This window comes from Cynocephalus volans, chromosome 10, assembly GCF_027409185.1.
Source record: "Cynocephalus volans isolate mCynVol1 chromosome 10, mCynVol1.pri, whole genome shotgun sequence".
Classification (NCBI taxonomy): Eukaryota; Metazoa; Chordata; class Mammalia; order Dermoptera; family Cynocephalidae; genus Cynocephalus; species Cynocephalus volans.
This window is the reverse complement of record NC_084469.1, coordinates 82,396,408-82,424,325: the sequence shown is the minus strand read 5'-3', so window position 1 is coordinate 82,424,325 and position 27,918 is coordinate 82,396,408. Positions and strand designations below refer to the sequence as shown.

Sequence of the window (27,918 nt, the reverse complement as noted above, 5' to 3'; positions counted from 1 at the left end):
AACAGTTCTGTCTGCTCTGTACCAGACTCAGCTGTCTATGGGTCTGTTACCCTGGCCGAGAGAGGCTTGAGGGTAGGACCTTGGTTTATGTTATCTTCTTTACTCCTTTGCTATTAGCCCAGGGCCTGGCACTGAGCAGTCCCTATCAACAAATGCCTGTTGATTTGAATGGACTTTCAATTCCCTCATGAATTCTAAGAGCATTGCTGGACTTCGTATTTGGAGAAAATTTTTCCCCTAATAGCCAAACCCAAGTCAAATCCCAATATGAAGGCACTCCCAATGGTTAAATCTGAAATAATTCAAGCAAAGAAATACATAATATTATAGAATTATAACCCATACAAAATAAATATCTATGAGTCCATACTAACATAAATAAGCAGTTGAATAAGTAAATAAATGGGCGAGATGGGACAGCTTTTTCTTACAGTAGAATTCCAATTAATAAATGTAGAATTATCTCCTCACAAGATACTTATTAATTATGACGAGAAAAATAGTAATTTACTGTGAACCTGGCAGATACCACCTTCATCAAGTAATCAAGATTAAAATTACCATTAAGAAGACATTTTACTCTCAGGTGTCACAAGGCCATATCATTACTCATTACTTTGATGGTATTTGAACCAAAAATACATACCATTGATCTAATCATGTAAAATATTGGATAAACCCAAATTGAGGGATCTTCTACAAAATAACTGGCCGATACCCTTTAAAAGTATCAAGATTTTAAAGGACGAGAAAAAAAAAAAAGATTCAGAAATTGTCACAGCTGAGAGGAAACCTAGGAGATACCATGACAAAATGAAGACTAGCATCCTGGATTGGAACCTGGGCTGGATCCAATTAAGGGCATTAGTGAGAGAACTGGCAAAATTTGGGTAAAGTCTATAGATTAGATAACAGCAATGTTAATTTCCTGGTTTTAATACTCTAACTATAAATATGTAAGGTGATAAGGGAAACTCTTTGCTATACTTTTGCAACATTTTTGTAAATCACAAATCAATTCCAATAAAAAGCTAAAGATATTTCACGTATTTACAGTTCAGACACAATCCTCCTTCCAAACACACTCTGCGAGCGAAGCTAAGTGGAGGCGAAGTTCGCAGCAGGCTTTACCTGCTGCGCCTCTTTTCGCGTGTCTACGACGCGCAGCTCCTACCAGGAGGCTCCGGGAGGGGGCAGCGCGAAGCTGCGAGGTTTGAGCCTAGGGGCGGGCCGTAGCGCGGGCCGGAAGCGGCGGCGCGCAGGCGGCTGAGAGTTTCGGTGGCGGCCGCGCAAACCGAGCGGCACTGCCAAGCCCTTTGAGTGCCCCCAGTGCGGACGGCCGTCGCTATGTCGTCGGTGAGCCCCATCCAGATCCCCAGCCGCCTCCCGCTGCTGCTCACCCACGAGGGCGTCCTGCTGCCGGGCTCCACCATGCGCACCAGCGTGGACTCGGCGCGCAACCTGCAGCTGGTGCGGAGCCGCCTGCTCAAGGGCACGTCGCTGCAGAGCACCATCCTGGGCGTCATCCCTAACACGCCCGACCCGGCCAGCGACGCGCAGGACCTGCCGCCGCTGCACAGGTAGGCCTGGCAGCCCCCGCAGCGGCGGCGGCGGGCGGCGCGGCCTCCTCTCGGGAGCCCGGCCCAGGCTAGGGGCGGCCTCCGCGGTTCAGTTCTGCTACTGCAGCCTTCTCACGTGGAAAATTGGAATGACAGATAGCTGCCCAGTAACCATTAATGAGACAATTCAAGAAGTAGTGGCTGACACCTGGCGAAAACTATACAATTATCTGCTGCCGTTGACATGTTGACAGTTTGGTTTGAATCCCCCCTGCCTCCGCCCCAGTTCTCCTGGGCCTGTGCTTTCTCCCTGGGTGATCTCTCCCTTCCTTTTCCCTTCATTCCTCAGTTTTCCTTTCCTCCTTCCCCGTCTCCCTCATATCATTTTTGTTCTCCGAGACATTCTCTACTCCCACACGTTTTCTCCTTTTCCCGTCTCATTCCTAAACTGCATCGCTCTTCCATTAACTTTTGGGTGTCTTTCTTCCACACTCCCTGCCATCCTCTCCCTCTTCCCCCCAGTACTTCTGTTTTCCTTCTTAAAGGGTCTTTCCTGTTCATATATTCCCTTGTCTTCCTTTCTGGAACTTTCCTAGCTTCTCACCTTTGTTCCTTCTCTCATATCTTAATATTTATTTTCTTAGGCCCCAGACCTACCACTAGATTACCTAACACCTTGGCCCTAGATGTGTGACTATAGGTGAGATACTTAATCTATGTCTATTTTTTTCTTCATTTGTAATTTGAAAACTAACAACATCCATCCTAAGAGATCTTAGGTGCGTTATGGAGATTAAATCATAGTTATAATTTGCTTTGCACCATGCTTCACAGATAGCTGTGCTGTCCAGTACTGTACAGTGCATGTTGCTACAGAGCAGTTCAAGTGTGGCTCGTCCAAATTGAGATGCTAGAGTGACCAACTGTCCCACACAGTCTTAGTTTTAGCATCAAAAATCCTATGTTCCAGGAAGCCCCTAGTCTCAGGCAAACAAGGGTATTTGGTCACTCTAAATGTGTGGCTGCAGCTGTACAATACATACCAGATTCTGAAAAATCTTAGTGTGAAATATTTTGTTGATTAATAGATTTTATATAGGTTAAATGTTGGAATGGTAGTATTTTGACTGGAGTTAAATAAAATGCTAAGATTTCACCTGATTTTACTTTATAATGTGGCTACTAAAATGACCTATGTGGCTTACATTATATTTTTATTGAACGATGCTTGTATATAGTATGCTCTCAACAAAAACTGTTAATTTAACTTCAAACTCACCTCTCAAGCCCCTGCCTCCCATCCTACCTCTACTTGAGGTGTTTTTCCAATTTAGAACTTCTCCTTCCCCTGCCATTTATCTCTTATTTTTAAATTAGGGATTGCTGACACTGAATGGATTTGGGAAAGGTTAGAACTGCTTTATTTTTATTCAAAATCTTGTGTCTGTGTGCATTTTTTTGAGGAGAGTCCATAGCTTTCTTCAGATTATCAAAGGAAACTGGAACCTCTCCCCTGCTCTTCTTAAAAAACAAAACAAAACAAAACAAAAAACTCCCACAACAGCCCAGTATTAGTTCACATTGTAAAAGCCTTGCTTTTTCATCTGATTTGCTTTGGTTATTGACTGAGCGGAATTGGACACTTTTCAAGTTCCAGTGCTCCTTGATAAATTGTACATGGGTACTTCAAAAAGTTCATGGAAAAACTGGAATTGAAAGATCCATGAACCTTGCCATAAACTTTTTGAAGACACTTCTTATTGGATTCTGGTTTCCCTTCATATGACACCACTCCTTAAACTTTACTCTGCTTATTTCTCCCATAATTTTTTGCCTTCTGTGCGCAGGCACTTAGTTGCATTTTAAGGCAAGAGTGCTCATAATTAGATTTTTTTGTTTTATTTCTATTGTGCATATGTATTGATTACTTATGGGTACACTGAATTTTAAAAGTAGATTTAGTCATATTTTAGGTTTGAGTGACTATTTGTTGATATTATTCTGGCAAGATTTTGGAGTGTTTTTAATTTCTTTTATGTAAATCCCTCCAAAACAACAACACCTAAATTCTCTTACCTGGAAGTAATCAATCACTAATATCTAGGTAATGTATAATCTAATCCTTGATGTTCATATTGTTGCCTTTGTTTTAAATGAGTAGCAAATGTTAAAATGTAGTCGTTTAAATTAGAAAACATACACTGAAAAGTCTTCATGGAATTCCTGCATTATAAGGACTCACCAGACAAGCTAGTTGTCCTAGAAATATTGTTTGCTACTAGAAAAGTCTATGTAGAAAGATTGCACCATATTCCTTGGTAATAGGTCCTGATGTCTTTTTTCTCTAAACAAGGCCTTTAAAACACTCTTTACTTAAAAACAAACAAAAACTTTAATGATACAAAAATTGAGTTATCCATAGTGTTAGTCTCTTTCTATATACAAATCTCTCCTTTCCCAGTTACCTGCTTTTCCAGAAGGTGGTAGTGGCCCAGAGGGAAGGTGAAGAGCTCTGCTCCTGTCTCTTGTTTCCTTTACACCATCCAGGTGACACTGGCTGCAGTCTTCAAGGAGCAGCAGAAGTAATTTGCTCCCCTGTGTTCCTTGCCATACAAAGTAGCAGGGCCAGATGTTGACTTACCTGTGCCACTTCCTTTGCTGTTTTGAGCAGTGCCGTCCCTTTCTTCTGTTGGTGTGCAGGCATATGGCCTGACAGGATCCTTTTTAAAGGAAGAGCTTTGTATGATCCCTGCAGTGTAGAATTTGGCTCCATACCATGTCAAGACATCCTTCATTGCTCTGCTTAACTGAACTGTATTTTTAGTGGCTCCTGAGTGACCCATTGTTTTCTTAGAGAAAATGGGTAATAATTTAGCACTCCCTGTACAACATCCTTTCATGCATTTCCTTGTGCCAACCTCACATTCTCCTAACTGCATGGCTTCATTTCCTCGCATTGCTGGTTTCCCACTTCTTCGTTCTTGGTTGGCTTTCTTCTTCATCTGTGAGACCCCAAATCAGGTTCGTTGGCATTTGTCTAACAAAGTAGTAATGCTTTATATACGCAGAGCTTCATAATTTGGATTGATTCTTTGTCCATGTATTACTACTATTTGTATCTATTAGCATTCTTAGGCATTCAAGAAATATTACCTGATAATAGTAAAATTTTAAAATTTAATCTTTTATATTGCAAGTATGTGATAGATAGATAGCTCTACTTAGATTTTCCTAAATCTTCATTTATTCCTCTTAAGGAGGGTCTATCTACAAGTGGCATTTCTTAAATTCAGAAATGGAGTTTTAAGAAAGGATGAGAATCAAAAATCCTTAGCAACAGGAGCCTTTTCTGTTGTAGAGCTTAGTGCTCTCCCAATAGACTCCTTGTTTCTAAATCATTGTCAGTAATGATAAATTTTGCCAAAAATCATCAAGTATTCAAGAAGATAAGTAGTATGGCACAAGACAAAACCAAAAAGATGTTTCAGTGGCTCTTTCTCAGATATGTGTAAATTTTCTTTTGTTTCCAGAGCTTTGGTAGAAGTACATGTCTTCATTGTCACTAAGATGTAAACATTATAGGTTTGACCGGAATCCATGTATAACTTTTGACTTCATTGAGTGCTTTCCCTGGTGTCACAACCCCGACTCAGCACTGTACCCACCACCCAGACCTGGGGTTGGGGTGGGAGACGTTTCCTTACTTAAGTAGTAGTTATGTAGTTAAAGTACTTAACTAATAGACTACTGTTAGCTAGGCTAATTAACTGTTTAGTTAGGTATGTCATGAATGCAAAATTTTCCGATACATTTATTTAAAAAAATCCACATATAAGTGGACCTGCGCAGTTCAAACCTGTGTTGTTAAAGAGTTTATTGTATATTAAATAATAGCTGGGCTTTCCATTATCTCAGCTATTTAGAAGCTATGTTAATAAGTATTTATTTTTATACTTCTTTTAGATACAAATTCATATTATTCATTTTGGTGGGAAAGAGTAAAATTTTGTCATAAAATCTAACTTACAAACACTATTGCTATTAAATATACTTGTAACCATGGATAAGTAACTTGTACCTTTTTGAACCTCAGTTACTCATTTGTAATAAGGAGATATTACCACCTTCTTCATAGGGGAGGAAGGGGATATATAATGAAGTAATACTTAGGAAAGCCTTTTGTAACTTACAGACATTCTAAACCTATATGCTAGTGGTATTATTAGTCCCCAAATGAGTAGTTTTAAACGTAGATTTCACAGAAGGGGCTTAGGAGAGGAGAGGGCAAGCTCCATATTCTTCCAAAATGGGCAGAACTGAAGTAGCAGCATTGCAGAAAGGACTTAGAAGATTGAGGATTCCAAGAAAATGGAGGCCTTTAAAGTAAAAAAAAAAAAAAAAAAGGTTGGGGGAAGTGCTTGGCATATAGACCAGTTTTGATATTTACATAATATCCTCATCCTCATTTTGGAAAACTGCTCTTTTCCTGTAGTGCTGCTTTTAGGTATTCCCACTTAGAACATCTATCAACTATAGTTGATGGTCCTCAAACACTTTTGAAACTCTTATATAAGGCAATTTACAAATTACATGAATCATACCCATTGTAATCAGACCTTGTTTGGATTAAAATAATACTTTACAAACTCTGAAGATAGATTCCAGTTGGGAGTTTCAAAAATTCTTTGAGCTGTAACAATATCACAGTAATTAAGGTGTAAACTTACAGAGCTACTACCTAAAGGGAAAGACACACTCATTTGGATGTATAACTTTGGGTCTGTACAAAGTCAAAACATTGCTTTTTGGTCATATGTAATAATGCATATTATAATAGAAGAGCTAGAGTATTTAGAAAGATGACTAACTTGATATGAAGCCTGTTCTGTATCATGGAAGGAAAAGTATTAGATTAATTGAATGTTTTGTTTACTTACCTATTTTTATATATAAAAACCTAGAGCCCAACGTGCAATAGAACTTGTCTACTAAAATTAAACATGGTCCTTTTTCACAGTGTGTTTCATCCAAAATGTCTTTCACCAGGTACTCAGTTTCTAGCCATCTATTATTTCACAGATCTAGTTTTCTTTAAAAGAGGTACATTCTAGTTAACTATAAGTGATTTCAAGTAAGAGCCAGTTAACACATTTAAAACCTTTATATATTTTTCTCATTAGAAGAGGCATAGTGTAAATCCAACTTAATCTTTTCAGTTTTGAACATCTTTTCACAGTTAGCAAAAGTATTTTGTTTGCTTTGTAAGATGACCCACTTTTAATATCACTTTTTAATCAGTGATGTAGCCCAAATAATTAAATTTATCTCCTAATCTAGAGGTTTGGATTTGTCTCATCTCTGGTTTCTCCTTGGTTTCTACTTTGTAAACCCCTTAGGCCAGGGATCCGGTTTCTTGTCTGGATGTTTCTGTATGCAAACAGAACTGTGAACTCTTCCAGCATTGTGTAAACATTGGTGAATATTATCTGCAATGAATTATAATCTGTGGTGATCTGCAATCATTTTAGATATTGCTGTTTTTCTCAGGAAATCTGGTTGGTTTTCAGGAAACGGGATCAATAACCTACTATTGATTAGTGATTGAAGAAAAGAAGCCATAACACAAATAAATCAAAGTGATCAATAATTGTGAAATCATTTCAGGTTTTTAAAGTATGTGATGTTTTCTCTCATCACCAAATTATCTTCCTAATTATTTAGCTTAAGTTATTGTTTAAATCAGTTTTTGTTCCCTGTACAAATGATATGACTGAAAAGGTAGTAAGGAAGGATGGATATAGTTCAAAATAAGCTGAGTGGCAGAAGGATGCCAAAGGTTACATGTAATCCACAGAGTGAATAATTTATGAGGAAGTAATCAAGAATTCACTGTATATAAATATAGGCAAATTCACTGAAATATTCACATCCTATATTTGTATGTGATTCATATGTTTGAGATGGGCAGGTATAGTATTCTAGTATTACCATTTTCCCAGGGTATTGAAGGCTGTGGTCACTTTATTATGTTTCTTTTCTGAATTTTCTGTAGAAAATTTTTAAATTTTGGGCTCTGGAAGCATTTTCTGAATGTTGATCTTTGTATTTTGTATAACTTTGGCTTAGTTTGGATGAGACTTCCTTTCTGTGAATAAAGTTTGTATCTGACAGTTAATCTGAAATTAAGTTTATATTAGAATTGTATGTTCAGATAAGGAGCTGAGACTTAAATAAAACTTTTTCAACTACTATTAGGCGAGGTGATTACCCCTTAGAAGTAGGTCTATATTTTCTTGAGATGGAGGACATTAGCTCTCCTCAGTCCGTGACAGTGTGTGATCTGTAATATTTAGCCCCTGCATTTAGAAATTTAGTATCAAAGGCATATATGTTGATTCCCAGATTGTGATGGCAGTTTGTGATAAGGTGGACATGTAGAAGTTTTATAGATTACGTAAGAAAACTGGCTTGAGATTATTAGCAAAACTGGTATTGGAACAGAGATTTCTTAAATTGGTTTATGCTGTTTATATTTACATCTATTTAAAATGTTAATATTTATTTTGGTATAAGATTGCCTTATTCCTAGTTGGCAAAATTAAGCTATATAATTGTCAGCTACTTTTATTCTTATGTTTTTATGCTTAAATAATCCAAATATTTAGGAACTTCTACACAATTTTTAGAATAGGTGCTAATTATAGTGAGATGGCCTGCTTTGTCACATGGCTGATGGTAGTAACTTAACAGAACACATACTGGGTGCCAAATTAAATGGAGAAGTAACTCACTTACACTTTAGATGTTCTTTGTTTTTAATGAATTTCTTGGAAAAGCTGACACTTTTTGAAGTGAGTTTCTGTTCTGCCTTACTGATTGTTTGTAATTCCGATGTTTTGTGTTTTTCAGGATTGGGACAGCTGCACTGGTGGTTCAGGTTGTAGGCAGTAACTGGCCCAAGCCCCACTATACTTTGTTGATTACAGGCCTGTGCCGTTTCCAGATTGTGCAGGTCTTAAAAGAGAAGCCATATCCCGTTGCTGAAGTGGAACAGTTGGACCGGCTTGAGGAATTTCCCAACACCTGCAAAACAAGGGAGGAGCTAGGAGAACTATCAGAACAGTTTTATAAGTATGCAGTACAAGTGAGTTACTTTTATTTTTTCCTTAAAACCTTTTTTTCTTTGGTTCTTTTGCTTCCCTAAGATATGATGAATCTGTCGTGCGGTGAAGTTTTAGGGTGGCATATATTTAAATAATTTTGTAATATTTTGTAATGCAGCTGCTCCTTGATGAACTTGATGATGGGGTTACATCCCGATAAACCCATTGTAAGGTAAAATTACCAGAAGTTGAAAATGCATTTAATACAGCTAACCTACCAAACATCATAGTTTTTAGCCTAGCCTACCTTAAACTTACATTAGCCTACAGTCGGGCAAAAAGCATCTAACACAAAACCTATTTTATAACAAAGTGTGGGTATCTCATGCAATTTGTTGAATAATTTACTGAAAGTGAAAAACAGGATGGTTGTATGGATCCTCACCCTTAACATACACAGCTGAAAGCGCCATCGCAAAGTCAAAAAATTGTAGTTCAAACCGTCGTAAGTAAGGGACCATTCCTATATTAATTCCAACATGCTTTTGTCTGGGGTTGTACCTAAAGCATTCCAGGACATATTAGCAAACCTTTTCTAAAGTTTTTCTAAAGAGTGTTTCTAGAGCTTTCCTTTTAACTTCCAGTGTCTCCAAACCAGATAGCTATTAAATCTAAATAATGTTAAAAACTAAAATACTGCACTGAAGCTGTTTGCCACTAAAATGTCTAGGCACCAAATTATGCCGAAGTCCAGCTTCAGCGAGGGGTGGGTACCTGAAAAGGGAGGGAGAGGGTCGGCGAAAATAACAAACACAGACGGAGACCTCAGTGCATCAATATGCACGTTCTCTCTCTGTGGGCTGTCAGCGTGTTGCAGCTGGAGCCCAGTAGAGCATGAGACAATGCCTTTTATTTAGATTTTTCTCTGCAGGGGGGTTTTGGGTACTATTTTTGTTGTATCGGCAAGTCAATAATCCATAAAGCAGGGATGAAACTTTTTTAGAGGTCAGCACGTCTTAGGTGATCAGCTCCTGCTTCTTTTTCCTGGAATCAGGTTATCAGATTCAAACCATCCCTTGATTATCTTGAAGTTATTTTGTGACGTTTTTTCTGTTAGCAAGCTGTGGTTAATATCCACCCTGTTAACAGGGTGGGAGCCAAATGTAAAAAGAACAGTGGATATTTGAGCAGCATTATCATGCACATTTTAAGGTTATGCATTGGCTGTGGCCCTGTAATCTTGATCTAAATGTCAAAGTGTCATTGTGCACAGCACCATCCCTCACAAAACCAGTTACATTTACCTCTTAGGTCTAATTTTGCAGGTTTAATAATTTTACAGCATGTATTTTTATCCCAATATCTAATTCTTAATGATTTATTTAAAACTGGATACCACCAAGTAAAGGGAATTCTAAGGTTTTATCCCATATACTTAATTTATCCCAATCATATAATTTCCCATTAATACCAACCATTCTCTTGCCATTAATATAATCTCCAGTAAATGATGTTTGCCAACTTACATCATATTTTGGACGTCCCCTAGGGGGATACCAAATTTTTCCTTTCCCCATTTTGTTACCCAGATGGTGGGGAGAGGATGGAAATTTCCTTTTTGAAATAACTTCGCCTATTTAGGCTGCAGCTCATATTTAGTCGTGAGCGGTGCTTTTGAAGCATATGTTGGTGTGGTCAATTTGTCATAAAGGAACAATTAAGAATTATCCAATTTACTCGGATCCTCTGTCGGAGTATTTAATTCAATGACCACAAAAACATCTGTGTTATTCTTAAAATCTTTTGGGAATTCAGAGAACTGCCATGCTAACCAAAACATCGAAAGAGAAAGCAAAAGCAGTACCACGAAGCCAAGGCAGGCAGCCCTTCTGGTTGCAGCAAGTGCTCGTAGCTGTGGCCTTGCTGATAGCTCTCCCTCCGGCAGCGTTGCCAACTCGGAGAGAGCAGCCCATGCTGATTCCTTTAGAATCCTGCCATGGCGTGGACCGCGCCAAAATTATATAAGTTGTATTCCTTCAGAAGTCAGGGTCACACTGTGAGAAGTGATAACTATGGAAAATGAAGCCCATGATGGACTGATTTCAAGAGTGGTTAAAACTTGGATTAGCTAGAATGCTGGGAGGGAAGCACACTTTAGGCATACATTAAATATTTGACTCCTTAATTCTAGGTTTGAGGTTTTTGGTTAACTCTAGATGGAACAGAAAGCTCCCGTACCCTCCCCATTTCATTTCAAACCTTAATGAAATATATTATAAGATTATATTATAAAATGTAGTCTTCTACTTTTCCATTGATATAATTGGGTCAGTGAGTATCAGGAGGTATGTAAAGGTCTTGATTATGAACATCTCTGATCACTGAAAAGTGTGTAGAGCAAGTGTTCACAGCCTATGGTATTTGAACCTGGTATATCGTTTGAAGTGACACATTTGTAGTGGGGTGAACAATAATAGAAAAATGGAAAACTTGGAATTTCTATGGGGACTGAAAGCATTTACTCTGAAGAAAGAAACTGTAGTTTGAAAACTGGAATAAGTACATATACTATTTAGGAATGAAGGAGATAGAGGGAGACATAGAATTTCTTTTCCCTTTCCTGGGTAATGCTCCCTATGTCTTTGTATTTCTGCTGGACACAGCTTCATGGCTTCTTTCACTTTGCCTTTTCTTCTTCCCATTTTGAATCAACAGAAACTTTTTAAACATGTAAAGATTTTGTAATGACATTAAAGTAATTTTTAGAGCGAAATCACCATAAATTTTACTACCATCATATATCTAATTTAATTTTTGCTTGTCTTCTGGTCTTGGTCCATATTCAATTTGATATTTTGTTTTCATGCCCATGTCTAATTTTCATATTAAGTACTTTTAATTAAGTATTTTAAAAAATTTCATCGAGTTGGAATTATGAAAAAATTCATAATTTTTTTAAACGTTCTGCAAATATTTATTTATTTTTTATTATTAGCATATTCATTATTATAAATCATTTTTCTTTAAGCCCTTTACCTGACTTGTCCCTCCCCAAACCCCCTCTTTCCCTCCAGAATATCATAATTTTATCATTTCTCTTTTTAGACATTAAGATTTTCTTTCTTTTTTTTTTTTTTTTTTTTTTGGCAACTGGCTGGTACTGGGATCCAAACCCTTGGCCTTGGTGTTATAATGCCACACTCTAACCACTGAGCTAACAAGACAGCCCTAGACATTAAGATTGTTTCCAATTAATTCTTCTCTTTTATTCCCTTCTACATCTACTTCTACAGCCCTCATCAGTAGATGTCTTTGGTAGCCTCCTATCTCTTTCTACTTTCTTCTATTTTTAAGCTATCCTGTTCACTAAGCCTTTCTAAAAAAAAAAAAAGGTTGGGGGTGCCTTCCCCTTGAATAAAAGACTTTAATGGCTACAGGATGAAGTCCAGATTTCTTGTATAACATTAACGTTCTTTGCAACTTTTCTTAGGCCTGTGTATCTTGCCTCAACTGTGTCAAAGACTTCACATCTTGTTATTTCATGTCTCTTTGATTTTGGCCTTCTGATCTCTGCTGGAAGTGCTCTTCCTTCTCTGAATTTTCATGTGGTTTCCAACTCCTGTAAGCTGTTAGTGCTCCTTTCTCTGTGCCTTCACAGTCCTTTATACATGTCATTTATAATGTTTATCATATTGTATTGAAATTTATTTTATGATCTGTTTTCCCTACCAAACTTGAATTTATCCCTGCTTTAGCCATCCTGTATTGAGCAGTATATTGTGTCTGGCAAATAGTTTGTATTCAATAAGTGTTAGGAAAATGAGTTTGAACTGTTTCATTTTCTCAGGATGAATTCCTAGGAGCAAGGGTCTTCAAATTTTATTATTTACTTTTCCCACCTGAACAGCTTCATAATATACTTTAATTCCCTTGATTCTAAGCCAGCAATGGGTAGGTTCCTGAATTACAATGTTTTTAGAGAGATTTGATTATTACTGGCATATGAAATCTTAGAATTAACTAAATGGGATTTGGCGCATCATTTGTGAATTAGTATAAGCTAAGTTTCTCTGTGTTAACTGCTCCAAAATCTCGGTCACATAACATAACATCTGTTGCTCATGCTTCATGTGTAAAACTCATGAATGTGGTGATCTGCCTATTAGAGTCACTTAGGGACCCAGGTAGATTAGCAATTCATCTCAAGACATGCTTCCCTTATCACTGAGGCAGGAGAAGGAAATGTGGCAAATCTTTCAATGACTTCTAATGCTTTTTCCCAGAAGGAACTGTTACTTCCCCTCTTATTTCTTGGGTCATAAGACTCATAGCCATATCTATATTCAAAGGAGGTGAGAAAGAGCAGTCCTGCCATGAGCCCAGGAGAAAAGGGGCATGTTTGTGAATAGCCCTAATAACTATCACAGTTACTGAAAGCTTACCTTAGGCTTAATCTCTCTTAATTCCAGGATGTACCCTGGAAGTTGTTTTTCTAAAAATCACATGCAGGCAGTTCTCAGATTTTAGTTAGTCCAAATGTTATACTAAAAATCAGTATTTCAGTTCCTGATGGGTTATCATAATAGCATCAACTGTGTTAAATTTGCAGAATCTGATAATTATATTGTGATTATGTAAGAGAATATCCTTGTTCTTAAGAACGAGGGTCATAATGTATGCCACTCACTCTCAGATATTCAGCAATAATAATTGTGTGTGTATGTAGAGTGAGAGAAAGCAAATGTGGCAAAATGTTAAGAATTGGTGAATCGAGAAGGATATAAAGGAATTCATTGTACTATTCTTGGAAACTTTCTATAAATTAAAAATTTTTTTAGTATAAAATTACAAATAAAATCATAGCAAAATTTGCAGAGCCTTTTATAAATGTTAGTATTTACCACTTTTGCTTTTCATTGTGATTGATGTTTTGAAAGTACTTCTCTTTTCCTCCAAAGCCTGTAAAATGGCTCGACTATTTTAATCAGTGATCTTTCAGAAATAAAGACTGAGTCCCAAACATTAAACCTACGTGCAAATATGATTTTTTAAATTTACAGATAATGCCAGATTTTATTTAAAGGTTTTTTTTTTCTCTAGTTGGTTGAAATGTTGGATATGTCTGTACCCGCAGTTGCTAAACTGAGACGTCTTTTAGATAGTCTTCCAAGGGAAGCTTTACCAGACATTCTGACCTCGATTATCCGAACAAGCAACAAAGAGAAGCTCCAGGTACAGTGTTCTCTTCTTGAATGCGGTTGCCTTATCCCTTTTTATTTAGAGTAGATAGTGAGTATCTTCAAGAAAGAGATACTGGAGACTCAAAGAAGTAATTAAAATGCTTTTACATTTAAATTGACTTTCAAAAGTGAGTATTTTATGTTTTTGCTTACACAAGTAGCTCTTTTATTTGCACAATCAGTATTAATAGTTGGCCAACTTATAGAAAAAGTTAAAGCAGAGTATCATAAAAAGGGTAAATATTTAATTTAAGTTAAATATGTAAACATACTTTGTCTCACCATTTTTAAACATGTGGAGTTATATTATTTCCCTTGTGTATGGGCCTGCTATGTTAGAATCCTTCACGGTGTTTCTTATATAAATCACACCTATGATGCATTGTGTATGATTTTCAGTTTTTATTCCTTTAAAATTAAATGAGTTTTAAAGACACTTGAAAAATGATCCAACTGTAGAATCTTAGATTTTCATGACTTAATCTCCAAACTATAAAACTATAAGTTTTCTTACACATTTATTTTTATAGATGTCAACTGTGTGTTTGGTTCTGGATCTTGGAACACACAGCTTCATTTTTAAATGAAAAACCAAGATCCCTTTGTTTATGTCTTTTTTAGTATTCTCATATTCATCTCAAACAATCCTGCTGATTAAGATACTTAATTTGGTTGTGTCAGCCATAGTGTAGCTGTGACTACTGATAGGAATTGTTTTCATTTTATTGTTTGGGGTTTTTTTGCTGAACAGTTTGTCATGGCTCTGATTGCCTGTTTTGGAGCATGTGTTTCAGAGAAATTCTATTAATTGACTCACATTTCCTTAGATTTTAGATGCTGTGAGCCTGGAAGAGCGGTTCAAGATGACTATACCCCTGCTTGTTAGACAAATTGAAGGCCTGAAATTGCTTCAAAAAACCAGAAAACCCAAGCAAGATGATGATAAGCGGGTAAACATATTTTAATCCATTTTTTCAGGTTTTATGTGCTGTGAGATTCAGTTTTTTTATGAAGAAAATTGAGGTGAATAAAGAAAGAATAAAAAAGTTCTTTGTCTCTTACCACTCAAGTTACTGATAAAATTTTGGTGTGTTTCTCTCTTGTTCCTTTCCATGCCTGGATTTTTTTTTTTTTTTTTCTTTTTAATTAACTTATTTTTTTTTTTAGCACGTAAGCATTTTCTCATTTTTTTGTTTTGGTAATCATTTTCTAAAGGGATAATTTACTGTACCATTCCCCTTTTGGTTAAATATTGTGTGCTGTTTCCAGTGTTTTTCATATTTAAAAAAATAGCAAATAACTATGATGAGTGTCTTTGAATATAACATTTTTTTGCTATATGTAGTATTAAGAATGTAATACAAAATTGTTTCCTAAAGAGACTGTATGTTGTGCTGTAATTTGACTGACATTTTTATTTTTAACCTATAAAAGTTTTAATTTTCGTGTAGTAAAATTCTTAGTCTTTTCCTGTCTTCTATCCTCTAGTGGTTCAATAAATACCCACTTTCATTTTAGTTTTTCTTTAGTTGATTTTTTAAAAAGAGCTTAACTCTTTAACCCATATATTATTTATTTTGCCCAGTCAATGAGGTGAAGACAACAGTTTTATTTTTCCTCAAACAGCTTTATGTTTGACTCAACACCACTTATTAAGTAATCCTTCCCTTCTCCATTATCACACGTTACAGATATGTATATGATGGGGTCTGTTTGAAGTCTGTATTGAGCTGTTGAGTTTATTGTTTTTATATCTGGGCAGAGTTAAGATTAGGAAGGTAGATTTGATGTGGACAAGATGTGGAAATGGCAGTTGTCTAAAGGCTGTTGGAGATCCAGAACTCTGACTTAAGTCAGAGTTTGAGAATAATGGTAGAGATTTGGTGGTCATCAGCACAGAACAAGTTTGTTCATCAAAGAGAGCACAGTGTAGTGAAAGAAGAGCGGAAGTGAAGGACTCCTTCTGGTGGGACTAGAGAAAGGGCAGTAAAATAGGCTGAGCAGAGTGAGGAAGGAGGGAGGAGTAGTGATCACCATGCTGGTGTTTAATGTTGCAGGACACCGTGCTGTTCAAAACCAATACCAGAGTGGCAGTACTAATTTACATTCCCACCAGCAATGTATAAGCCACTATGCAAAACAGTTTGGAGGTTTCTCAAAAGATTAAAAGTAGAACACCCTTGTGATCCAGCAGTCCCACTACTGGACAGCACAGTATACAGTCCCTTTAGGAAGTAATTTTGTATTATGTTCTTAATACTACGTGTAGTAAACAAAACTTATATTCAGAGACACTCATCATAGTTATTTGCTAATTTTTGTTACTTATTTTTTTCCTTTGGATATCCCCATATTTAAACATAGCCAAAACATGGAATCCACCAAAGTATTCATCAAGACATGGATGGATAAGGAAAATGTGGTATATTTACACAATAGAATACCATTCAGCCATTTAAAAAAAAAAAAATCCTATCATTTGCAGCAACCAGGACGGAACTGGAGATAATTATGTTAAGTGAAATTAGCCAGGCACAGAAAGAGAAATACCAGATGATCTCATAGAAGTAGAGAATAGAATAGTGGTTACCAGAGGTTGGGGAGGGGACTGGGGGAGAATGGGGAGAGTTTGGAGCAGGTGCAAAGTCACAGTTAGGCAGGAGGCTCCGTTACACAGTAGGGCGACTGTAGCTAATAGTAATACATTGTGCATTTCAAAATAGCAAGAAGAGAGAATTTTGAATGTTCTCACCGCGGAGAAATGATAATATCTGAGGTGATAGATAAAGCAATTACCCTAATTTATGATGCATTGTATGCGTGTATTGATACATTACACTTTATCCCATAAATATGTTCAATTAATTGGGTGTGGGACACGGGATATAATCGCAATTTGTGGTAATGGGCATGCTGCCAGTATGGATCTGGCCATCACATCTTGGGCACAAGTTGTGACAGCTTTGTACTCCACGAATATTCATTCATAATCAATCAATTGATAAATTGAATTTAAAAAAAAACCCAGAAATCTGAATTATTTCTGGCCTGAGATTAGATCAGTAACTCAGTTTTTCATTTTGTGCAGAAAGACAAGCCCATGTACAATGCATTTGGAGTCACAGAAAACTGCAGCTTATTATCAGTAAAGGTTACCATCACTTAAAAAGAAAGTTGTTCAGAAGTACTCTAGAAGATGATCAAACAAGAGATGGTCGTTTGAAAATGTAGAAATCAGAGGATAATATTTGGAGTTAGCCTAAACTGTCTCCTTGTTACCTCCTGACTAAGTTGAAAAGTGCTATTTTAGCAGTCATGGGAAAAAAACGCATAAAAGAATGCTTTTGTCTTACCAGTGAAATCATTGACGTGCTTTTTTTAATCTCACTTAAAAAATTTATTTTCAGGTTTTTTTACTTTAAAATATTTTATTAATTATATCTACTAATGACGTATAAGAATAAAAGTGTATATTTAAATTCCCTTTCATAAAGTTACATTTTTATTTACTGCTTTATGTTTTAAACTTTTTATATTTGAATGTCTTGAATAGTTATTTTTACAGGTTAAAAAAAATTTATTCTGGAGGTGTTTAAGTTAAATACCAATATATCATCATGTTCTGGTAGTGGTTGAAGTTCATTCATGATATTAATTAGTTGAGAATTTTAAAGAGCACATAGTTTTAAAATATGGTGGAGCGGTCATGGAGAAAGAGAACAAATAAAGGCCACATGACTTGGCACAGAAGATGGTTGTTAGGTTTGAAAGAACAATTTCAGCATTATGGGGACAGAAGCCAAAGGCTCACTGAAGTGATTGCTTTGGAAGGTGTAGTGGTCGTTATAGGCAGTCGTTGGAGAAGCCGAACTTAAAAAGGGAAAGTAAATAATGTGATAGTTAACTGGAAGGGACTCTTGGTAAGATAAAATATTTTGAAAGGAGGAAGACTTTTTTATGTGTTGAAGACAGAGAGGATAAAGCCAGTGGTGGAAAAGTTGAAGATGCTAGAAAGAAATTTTGTAATGTAGGAAGAAAAATGGAATTTACTCAATTGCCAAATGGTAAATAGTAATGTAAATCAAGAAAATCAGTAAGTAATAATGTATATCAAGAAAATAGTGGCTGTAGTAGTAGCTCAAAGAAAGATAATTCCTAGATGTTTTAATTACTTGTAGTAGCCAGTTTCATGAATTTTTTTTTCTCATGCAAGTGTTATTATAAGCATATGCCAAAGAATCGTGTCCCCCTTAAGTTGAGCTACTTTTTAAATTCTGCTTCCTCCATATGTGCATCTGCCTCTTCATTATTCTGAACTTTAGTTCCTAAAGATGTAGATTGTAGCAATAAAATGTTTATTTGGTACCAGTCATAACCTTATGAGTAGCTAGGTACTTCATTTCCAATTTATTTTGACTTATGGTTTTGCACCTCTACTTTCTACTTTAGGTAATAGCAATACGCCCTATTAAGAGGATTACACACATCCCAGGTACTTTAGAAGATGAGGATGAGGAGGAAGATAATGATGACATTGTCATGCTAGAGAAAAAAATACGAACATCCAGCATGCCAGAGCAGGCCCATAAAGTCTGTGTCAAAGAGATAAAAAGGTAAATTCTAGAAGCATTTATTCATAAGTGTTTTCATTTTGCTTATTAAAAATTGTTGCTCATGGAAATTTGATTCTGCTACTTTTGGATCACAAAGCAAAAGTTAAGTCATTTGTTTTATATCCGCTGATCTTTCTGCTTCTCTTATGCTTAATATACTCATGGACCACCCTATTCATTTTATATTTCCTTTTTTTTTTTTTTGGCAGCTGGTCAGTATGGGGATCTAAACCTGTGACCTTGGTGTTATAAGGCTGTGCTCTAACTACATCGTACATTTCCATTGCCACCTCTTATCTTTCATGGCTTTTCTAATTCTCAGCTTATACCTTTGATCTGTGGAATGCTTTACCCTCTTACTTTATTTCCTCAAGTAAGATTTCCTTCAATCTAATCCTTGAAACATATTCCTTCAATCAAATTCTTGAAACATTCTGAATATCCTGAATTAACAACACCACTTTCGCTAATCTTTTTCTCAAATACTGAGGACAAATCATACAGCTTTCACCTATAGTATGCTGTTAAGTGTTATAACTATTGTAGCTGCTTTTTCATTGTCTGAAAGAATAGAGTGTATTTCTTTGTTTAGACATAATGTTTGTTCAGTTATCATTATGTTCTTCACATGTCACTATTTTCTTTTTTGGATAAACTCTAGAGGGCAGGGACTGTCAATTTCTCCTTGTACCAGAAAAAGTACAGGGAAACCTTGATGACAAACCAGTACATATGGGTTGATTGCATTTTCTGGATAACCTCAGCGTTAAAAGAAAACCATATTTTCCTTTACATACTTTCGACTTTATAACTGTGTTGCATTTTCTTTTATTATAATGAACCTGCATGAATACTAAGTAAAGATCTGACTTTCTGAAGTTCATAATTAAGAACCTTAGTAAATGTAGTTGGGGGATATTTAATACTAACTGACATTAGTTAGTAGATGAAGAGCATCTACTGTGTGCAGAACACTTTGCTAAGCACTGCATATGTTATGGAAGTTGCATTTTTTAAATTAAATAGCTCATGTTACCTTGCTTTTATGAGCAGACCTCATCTCTGATACAAGAAATATACATAATTGTGTTCTGCGTGGTTAGGCACTTAAAGTTTATTGTGATAAGTAAATCAATGGACATGTGTAACTTGAGCCTCTCCCTGTGAGCTCAGTAGGGGCAGATACTGGTGAGGTCATATTTCCAGGATAGAATCAGATAGTTTTCCCTGCCCAGTTTGCAAGTATCTGTTTTATTTTGTTTTGTAAATACATTGCAAAACAAAATATACTTTTCATTAACTAGATATTTTAAAACTTCAGATTTGTTGAACAGAGTGTTCATGATGTATCTAATCAAGAAAAGGAGATGTGGTTGATTTTTCTGTTATTATGGAATTCTTCTATGTCCTTGAACATGTTTCTATGTATTCTTTCCCCACAGACTCAAAAAAATGCCTCAGTCAATGCCAGAATATGCTCTGACTAGAAATTATTTGGAACTTATGGTGGAACTTCCTTGGAATAAAAGTACAACTGGTGAGCCACAAAATATACCTTTTTTGCAGTCTAATTGTCACTCAGAAAGTTCATACAAAATTCTCATATCAAATGTTTTCCACTGATTAGAGCTGTTAAATTATTTTTATTTTTAATTTTTTTAAACCACTTTATTGAGGTATGATTGGCATATAAAAAGCTGTACATATTTAATGAATACATCTTGAGTTTTAGTATAAGTATACACCCATGAAACCCTCACCACTGTTGAGGCCATAAACATATCCATCACCTTTCAAAGTTTCCTCCCACCCCTTTCATTATTATAATTATTGGCTTTTCTTTTGATGGTGTTGGTAATAACACTTAGCATCTACCTTCTTAGCAGATTTTAAGTATGCTATGCAGTATTGCTAGCAGTAGGCTCTGTGATTTATAGCAGATCTCCAGAACTTGCCTAACTTTATCTTGCATGACTGAAACTTTGTACCCTTTAACCATCACCCTCCATTTTTCTCTGCCCCCAGCCCCCGGCAGCCACCATTCTACTCTCTGCTTCTATGAGTTTGTCTATTTTAGATTCCACATATAGTGAAATTGTACAGTATTTGTCTTTCTGTCTGGCTTACTTCCCTTAGCATAATGCTCTCACATCCATCCATGTTGTTGCAAATGGCAGGATTTCCTTTTTTTAAGGAACTTTAAGTTGAATCTTCAGAAGGAGAGAACAAAACTGTGGTGACTAGAAGTGGGAAAGGGGAGGAGGATTAGAGAGAAATTGGTTGATAGACACAAGGAATGATTATGTTTTGTAATGATGAACATATTATCCTGATTTGATTATTACACATTGTAAATGGGTATAGAAATTCAACCCTGTACCCCACAAATATATATAATCAATTACGTTTGAATACATTTTTTAAAAAAAATTTTTGATGGTTTTCTAGCCCTAGGATCCAAATCCTGATCTTGGCGTTATTAACACCACACTCTAACCAGCTGAGCTAACTGGCCAGCCTGGATTTCTTGTTTTTTTTAAAAAGGCTGAATAATATTCCATTGCATATGTAAAACCACATTTTCTTTATTCATTTTCTGTCAGTGGACATTTAGGTTGTTTCTGTATCTTGGCTACTGTGAATAATGCTGCAGTGAACATGGGAGGGAGTGCAGGTATCTTTTTGACATAATGTTTTTATTTCCATTAGCTGTATACACAGAAATAGGTTTGCTGGATCATATTGTAGTTCTATTTTTAAGTTTTTGAGGAAACTCCGTATTGCTTTCATAATGTCTGTACCAATTTACATTCCCACCAACAGTGTATAAGGGTTTCCTTTTCTTCTCATCCTTGCTATCACTTGTTATCATTTGTTTCTTTAATGAGGATGACCATCCTAACAGGCTTGAGATGATATCTCATTGTGGTTTTGATTTGCATTTCCCTGATGATTAGTACTGTCGAGCCCCTTCTTATATAAATGTTGGCCATTTGTTTGTCTTCTTCGGAGAAATGTCTGTTCAGGTCCTTTGCCCATTTTTTACTTGTGCTATTTGTTTTTTTGCTATTGAGTTGTATGAGTTCTTGTACATTTTGAATATTAACTCCTTATCAGACATATGGTTTGCAAATATTTTATACCATCCCATAGGTCACTTTTCATTTTGTTGATTGTTTCCTTTGCTGTACAGAAGCTTTTTAGTTTGATGTAATCTTACTTGTTTATTTTTGATTTTGGTATTATATCCAAAATATCATTGCCAAGACCAATGTCAAGGAGCTTTTTCTATGTTTTCTTCTAGGGGTTTTACGGTTTCAGGTCTTTAGTCCATTTTGAGTTGATTTTTGTGTATGGTGTAAGATAAGGGTCCAGTTTCCTCATTCTGCATGTGCATATCCCAATGGTATTTATTTGAAGAAAGTGTTCTTTCCTATTGTGTATTCTTGGTACCCTTGTTGAAAGTTAGTTTACTGTATATGTGTGGGTTTATTTTGGGGCTTTCTACTCTGCTCTATTGGTCTTTTTGTCTGTTTTTATGCCAGAACCATACTTTTCTGATTATGTAGCTTTGTAATATAATTTGAAGTCAGGAAATACAGTGCTTCCAGTTTTGTTCTTCTTACATGATGTTGCTTTGGCTATTCAGAGTCTTTTGTAATTCCACATGAATTTTAGGATTTTTTTTCTCCATTGTTGTAAAAAATGCCATTGGTATTTTGTTAGGGATTGCATTGAATTTATAGATTGCTTTGGGTAGTATGGACATTTTAACAATATTTTTCCAGTCTGTGAACATGGAATATCTTCTCATTTGTTCATGCCTAATTTCTTTCATAAATGTCTTATAGTTTTCAGTATACAGATCTTTCATCTCCTTCTTTAGATTTATACCCAAGTATTTGTTCTTTTTGGTGCTATTGTAAACAGGATTTTTTCCTTAATTTCTCTTTAGGTTTGTTCTTAGTATATGGAAAGAAAATTGTTTTCTATGTTGACATTGTATCCTGCAGCCTTAATAGTTCTAATGGTTTTTTGGTAGAGTCTTTAGGATTTTCTATATATAGAATCATGTCATCTACAAACAGAGACAATTTAACTTCTTCCTCTCTGATTTGGATGACTTTTATTTAGTTTTCTTGCCTAATGGTTCTGGTTAGTACTATGTTGATAGAAGTGGTAAGAGTGGGCATCCTTGTCTTGCTTCTGATCTTGTATAAAAAGCTTTGCGCTTTTCATCATTGAGTATGATGTTAGCTGTTGGCTTGTCATGTATGGTCTTTATTATGTTGAGGTACATTCCTTCTCTATCTAATTTGTTGAGAGTTTCTATCATGAAAAGATACTGAATTTTGTTCAGTGCTTTTTCTGCATCTAGTGAGATGATCACATGATTTTTATCCTTTGTTTTGTCAATGAAGTGTATCACATTTATTGATTTGTATATGTTGAACTCTCCATGCCTCCCTAGTGATAAATCTCATTTGAATATGCAGTATGAGTATCTTAAAATGTTGCTAAATTCAGCTTTGCTAGTATTTTCTTGAAGATCTTTTGCATCTATGTTCATCAGGGATATTGGTCTATAATTTCCTTTTCTTGTAGTGTCTTTATCTGGCTTTGGCCTCGTAAAATGAGTTTGGGAGTGTTCCCTCCTCTTAATTTTTTGAAGGAGTTTGAGAAGGATTGGTGTTAATTTTTCTTTAAATGTTTAGTAGAATTCACCAATGAAGCTGTCTAGTCATGGGCTTTTCTTTTTTAGCAGGTTTTTGATTACTGATTCAATCTCCTTACTCATTATTGGTCTGTTCAGATTTTCTCTTCTTGATTCAGTCTGATAGATTGTATGTTTCTAGGAATTTATCTGTTTCTCCTAGGTTATTCAGCATTTTAGCATATAATTGTTCATAGTAGTGTCTTGTGATCCTTTGTATTTCTGCGGTATCAGTTGTAATGTCTCTTTCATTTATAATTGTATTTGCATCTTCTCCATTCTTTTTAGTCTATCTAAAGGTTTGTCAATTTTATCTTTTCAAAAAGCCAACTCTTAGTTTTGTTTATCTTTTAAAAAAATTAATTAATTATGAATATTCATGAGATACAAAACTATATGTCACCCCTCGTTCCCATTATGTGAGGGCCAGATTCATACTGGGGGCATACCCACCACCAGAAATTACCTTTGTACCCCATGTCCCCTACTCAATTTTCCTCCAACCTCTCTCCCCCTCTCCGTTTCCCCCCCCCCCCCCGTCTCCACTTTGTAGCCCTAGGAATGTTTCCTCCCTCTGTAAGACCAACGCACACTACTGTGGTCTTTCTTTCCTTTCTCTCTTAGCTCCCACGCATGAATGAGCACATGTGGTATTTATCCCTCTGTGCTTTGCTTATTTCACTCAACATAAATTTCTCCAGGTTCATCCATGTTGTTGCAAATGGGAGTTTTGTTTATCTTTTATGTTGTTTTTTTAGTCTCTTTCATTTATTTATGCTTAGAATCTTTCTTATTTCCTTTCTCTGCTAACTTTGGGCTTAGTTCTTTTTCTAGTAAAGTTAGTTGTTTGAGACCTTTCTTTTTTTAAAAAGTAGGCAATTTTGCTATAAACTTCCCTCTTAGAACTGCTTTTGCTACATCTCATGAGTTTTGTTATGTTGTATTTCCATAATTGTTTGTCTCAAGATTTTTTTTTATTTCTCTTTTGATTTCTACCTTGATCCATTGGTTGTTAGGGAGTGTTGGGTAGTTGCCTAAATCAGTGTTTCTGTGGTGGGGATGAAAGCGGGAACGTCCTGTTCAACCGTCTTGCTGTTGTCATGCCCTACGTTACTTCTTGATGGAAAGTATTCAGAGGTCAAACTTCCATCCTCTAGATCTTGGGATCAAACAGGGAAAGAGGATACTACACAAAAGTATGTTTTGCCTGATTTTGGAGAGAAGACTTCTATAACTGGTGAAATATGTATTTCTCAATACCAGTAGTCAATCAGACAGTAAATGTTTATATTTATGTACTATTTGTCAGGAACATAAGAAGACCTAGTACTTTGACATAAGTTGACAATAAATGCCGCCAGATCCTTACTATAGATGGTAAATCTTTTCTTTATGTTTTACAGAAAAAATGATTACCTATACAGACAGGGTAACAATAAAACAGCATTGCCATTTTGAATTGTTTTTTTCTCCTACTAGAGCTTGTTTAAAGAGTTTAAATTCTTTTTATCCTTCAATAGAATTTTGCTGTCTGTCAAGACCATTTGAGGGCTGACTAGCTAGCTCAGTTGGTTAGAGCATGGTGCTGATGACACCAAGGTCCAGGGTTCAATCCTTGTACCAGCCAGCTGCCAAAAAAAAAAAGAATTTGTTACCAGTTTTTCTGTTTTGGCTATGTATTTTTTCTTGGGATAAGATATATTCAGTTGTCTTTTGTACTTTTGAGAACCATTTTATTAGCATTTGTTTCTGTTATTAGACACTCTTTGCTAAATTTACATACCAGATATCGCGTTCAATAGTGGACCGATTGCCTAATCTACTGTTGACATGAGTAGTTGTACGGTTGACTTTTAAAAATCGAATAGCTATGTTATCCTCACTGATAAATTCCTACATTTAAAAAAGTGCTAGAGATTTAAAAAAAATGTTAGCCCTAAAACATACATTCATGTCCCACATAAGATATGGCTACACATACCAGATATCAGGATGTCGAGTTTTAATATTAAAAAGTACTTGTCTGTCCTCTGGCCTACTGAGGATCATCCTTTCTAGCATTGAGAATATCTATTTATTTATTTATTCCCAAAGAGGGCCCAGAACAAAGCATGTTTGTGTGAAATTAGTTATGCTGGGGTAAAGTTAGGGTTAATAATAGCTCCTTTTTAGGTTTTTCCTGATAAGATCATTTAACACATTTATGAATGGGTATGGCTAGCTACTAAGATGAAATTGGCCTCACCATCTTTCTTTGTTTTGACAACTTTTGGATTGTATCCCCATTACAGTTCTTAGGTTTCTGTTCTGGCAAAATAATCTAAGCAAGTATAATCTAAGTTATGCTGTTTTTGTTCATGAATGCTTTGTCAATTTACCCTCCTATCATTCCCTAGATTCTAAGTGTCTCTTTCTGTTTGAATGTTTGTGTTTCAAGTTAAGAGACTAATTCACATTTTGTTTTCTCTTAAATTCTGGGAATTCTTAAATTTTCATCAGATTAAATCAGGTTACACCAGTGAACTATAGAAGGAATTGTTTAGAAGCAATATTGGTCAATTTATTTCTCAGTGTCATTAAGGTATAATTGACATATGAGGGTACTTCAAAAAATTCATGGAAAGATCCATAATATCTTTCAGTTCTTTTCTTCTATGAATTTTTTGAAGTATCCGTGTACAGTAAACTGCACCTATGTAATGTGTATATTTTTAAGAGTTTTGACACATGTGTACATCCATATCACCATAGTTAAGATAATGAACATATCCGTCACCTCTGAAAGTTTCCTCATACTCCTTTGTAATCTCTTCCTTCTTCCCTCCCTCCCTTTCCTCTGTGCCTCCCAGTCTGTAAGCAACCACTATAGATTAATCCATATTTTCTAAAATATTATATAAATTGAATCATGTATACTCCTTTTCTGGTTTCTTTCATTCAGCATAACTGTTTTGACGTTCATCCATGTTACTGCATTTATCAGTGCTGTGGATTGATTTGTGTCCTCCAGAGTCCATGTATTAGAAACTTAAGCCCCGCTCTGACAGTATTAGAGGGTGGGAGATCCTGTTATGGTAATTGAAAGATGAGGCCTTAAAGAGGTGATTAGATTGTGAGGACCACACCCTAGTAAATGGATTAATAAATTGATGGTTTAATGGTGGTCATGGGCATGGTTCTGAGGGATCTAAAAGTGAGGACTTAGCTCTCTCTCTGGTCTGCCATTCTTGCCACGTGACACCCTGCATTGCTGTAAAGTCACCTCACCAGATGTGTTCCCCAGACTTTGGACTTCCTAGCCTCTGAAACTGTTAGCAATAAATATTGTTTCTCTACAAATTACACGGTTTCAGATATTTTGTTATAAACAACAGAAACGGACTAATACAATCAGTAATTTGTTCTTTTTTATTGCTGGAGTTGTAATCTCTTGTATAGATATACCATAATTTATTTATCTGTTATAAAAGTACCTTTTTAGGTACAAAATGATAATGTTGGTGGAAGGTGTCTCTCCTTGGACATGGTGATGAATATATCAATAAGTATATTGATAATCTAACATTGAACTATCTTCGCATAACTAAAATCACACTGGGACTTAGTAAATTAATCTTTTAATAGATTTGATTTACTGGCATTTTAATATTTAGAGCCATACAAAATGGGATTGGTCTGAAGTTTTCTTTTGTGTTTACTGTGGTAGGTTTTAGTGTCAGGGTTAGCATTGTGAAACAATGGGAAACTTTCTTTCACTTGTTCATACATTCTTTGGTTGGGTTTTGAAGCCAGAAAAGGGAAAAGAAATTCCCTTCCATATCACTCACCCAGGACTCTGGCTAAAGTCAGTAGTACTGTAACTAAATTATGTATATATTACTGCTTAGCTAAGTTTTTATGGACTACCTTGGGAGCAAAACTACCGCTTAAGGCTGTGTTTTTTTTCTTTAGGAAAAATGAACAGCAAATTCCATATAACTGATTGAAAGAGACTTGTATTGTGTTTCTCTCTCCTGCCCTCATCTTTCACTGTCAGTGTGATCATGAGGCTGTATATTATCTCCTGGCAGCCACCCAGCTGTGAAGTCATTTTGGCTTCCATCACCTGGTGTTTAATCTTTGAGTATTTTAAGTACTAAAGCACATCAGTAAACCCAATGAAAGCTTGGCTCTAGAAACAAAACCTAACTCATACACTTCTGGTGAAACTTTAATCAATACAGCTTTCCTAGATGGCAGTTAAGCAACTCATTACAATGTCTTTTTTGTTTCTTTGACCTAGCACTTTCATTTACAGAAAATTATCTGAAGGAAATAATCAGAGATGTATCCAGAGATTTAGTCACAAGGATGCACAGTGTGAAGCATTCTTTATAACTGTGAATATTTGTAAACAACCTAAATGCAACCTAATAGAGAATTAGTTAAATGAACATGGATAATTAAATAATGGAATATTAAGTAGCCATAAAATGTTACTGAAAAATACATGTCACGCTGAAAGTTGACCGTAATATGTTAAGTGAAAAAACATTTTACAAAACTTGAAGGCCCCATAAAATCTCATTTTGTAAAACAAGTATGTAAGTACACACACACACTCTGTAATAACACATACCAAAATGAAGGTTGTGATGATCTCTTGAGGGCATGAGATTATGGGTGACTGTTTTCTTCTTTTTTTATTAG

The 27,918-nt window shown here is 35.7% G+C and overlaps 1 protein-coding gene across 1 annotated transcript in view; it reads left to right on the top strand.

The window, feature by feature from the left end:
- The first annotated feature begins 1,234 nt into the window (after positions 1-1,234).
- Positions 1,235-27,918, top strand: part of LONP2 (lon peptidase 2, peroxisomal) — a 100,415-nt gene continuing 73,731 nt past the window's right edge. Inside the window, exons 1-6 of the mRNA XM_063110765.1 lie at positions 1,235-1,580; positions 8,469-8,703; positions 13,763-13,894; positions 14,730-14,852; positions 18,352-18,515; positions 19,958-20,052. Coding sequence (XP_062966835.1) covers positions 1,348-1,580; positions 8,469-8,703; positions 13,763-13,894; positions 14,730-14,852; positions 18,352-18,515; positions 19,958-20,052 — 982 coding nt within the window. The 5' untranslated portion in view covers positions 1,235-1,347. The remainder of the gene's footprint in view (positions 1,581-8,468; positions 8,704-13,762; positions 13,895-14,729; positions 14,853-18,351; positions 18,516-19,957; positions 20,053-27,918) is intronic.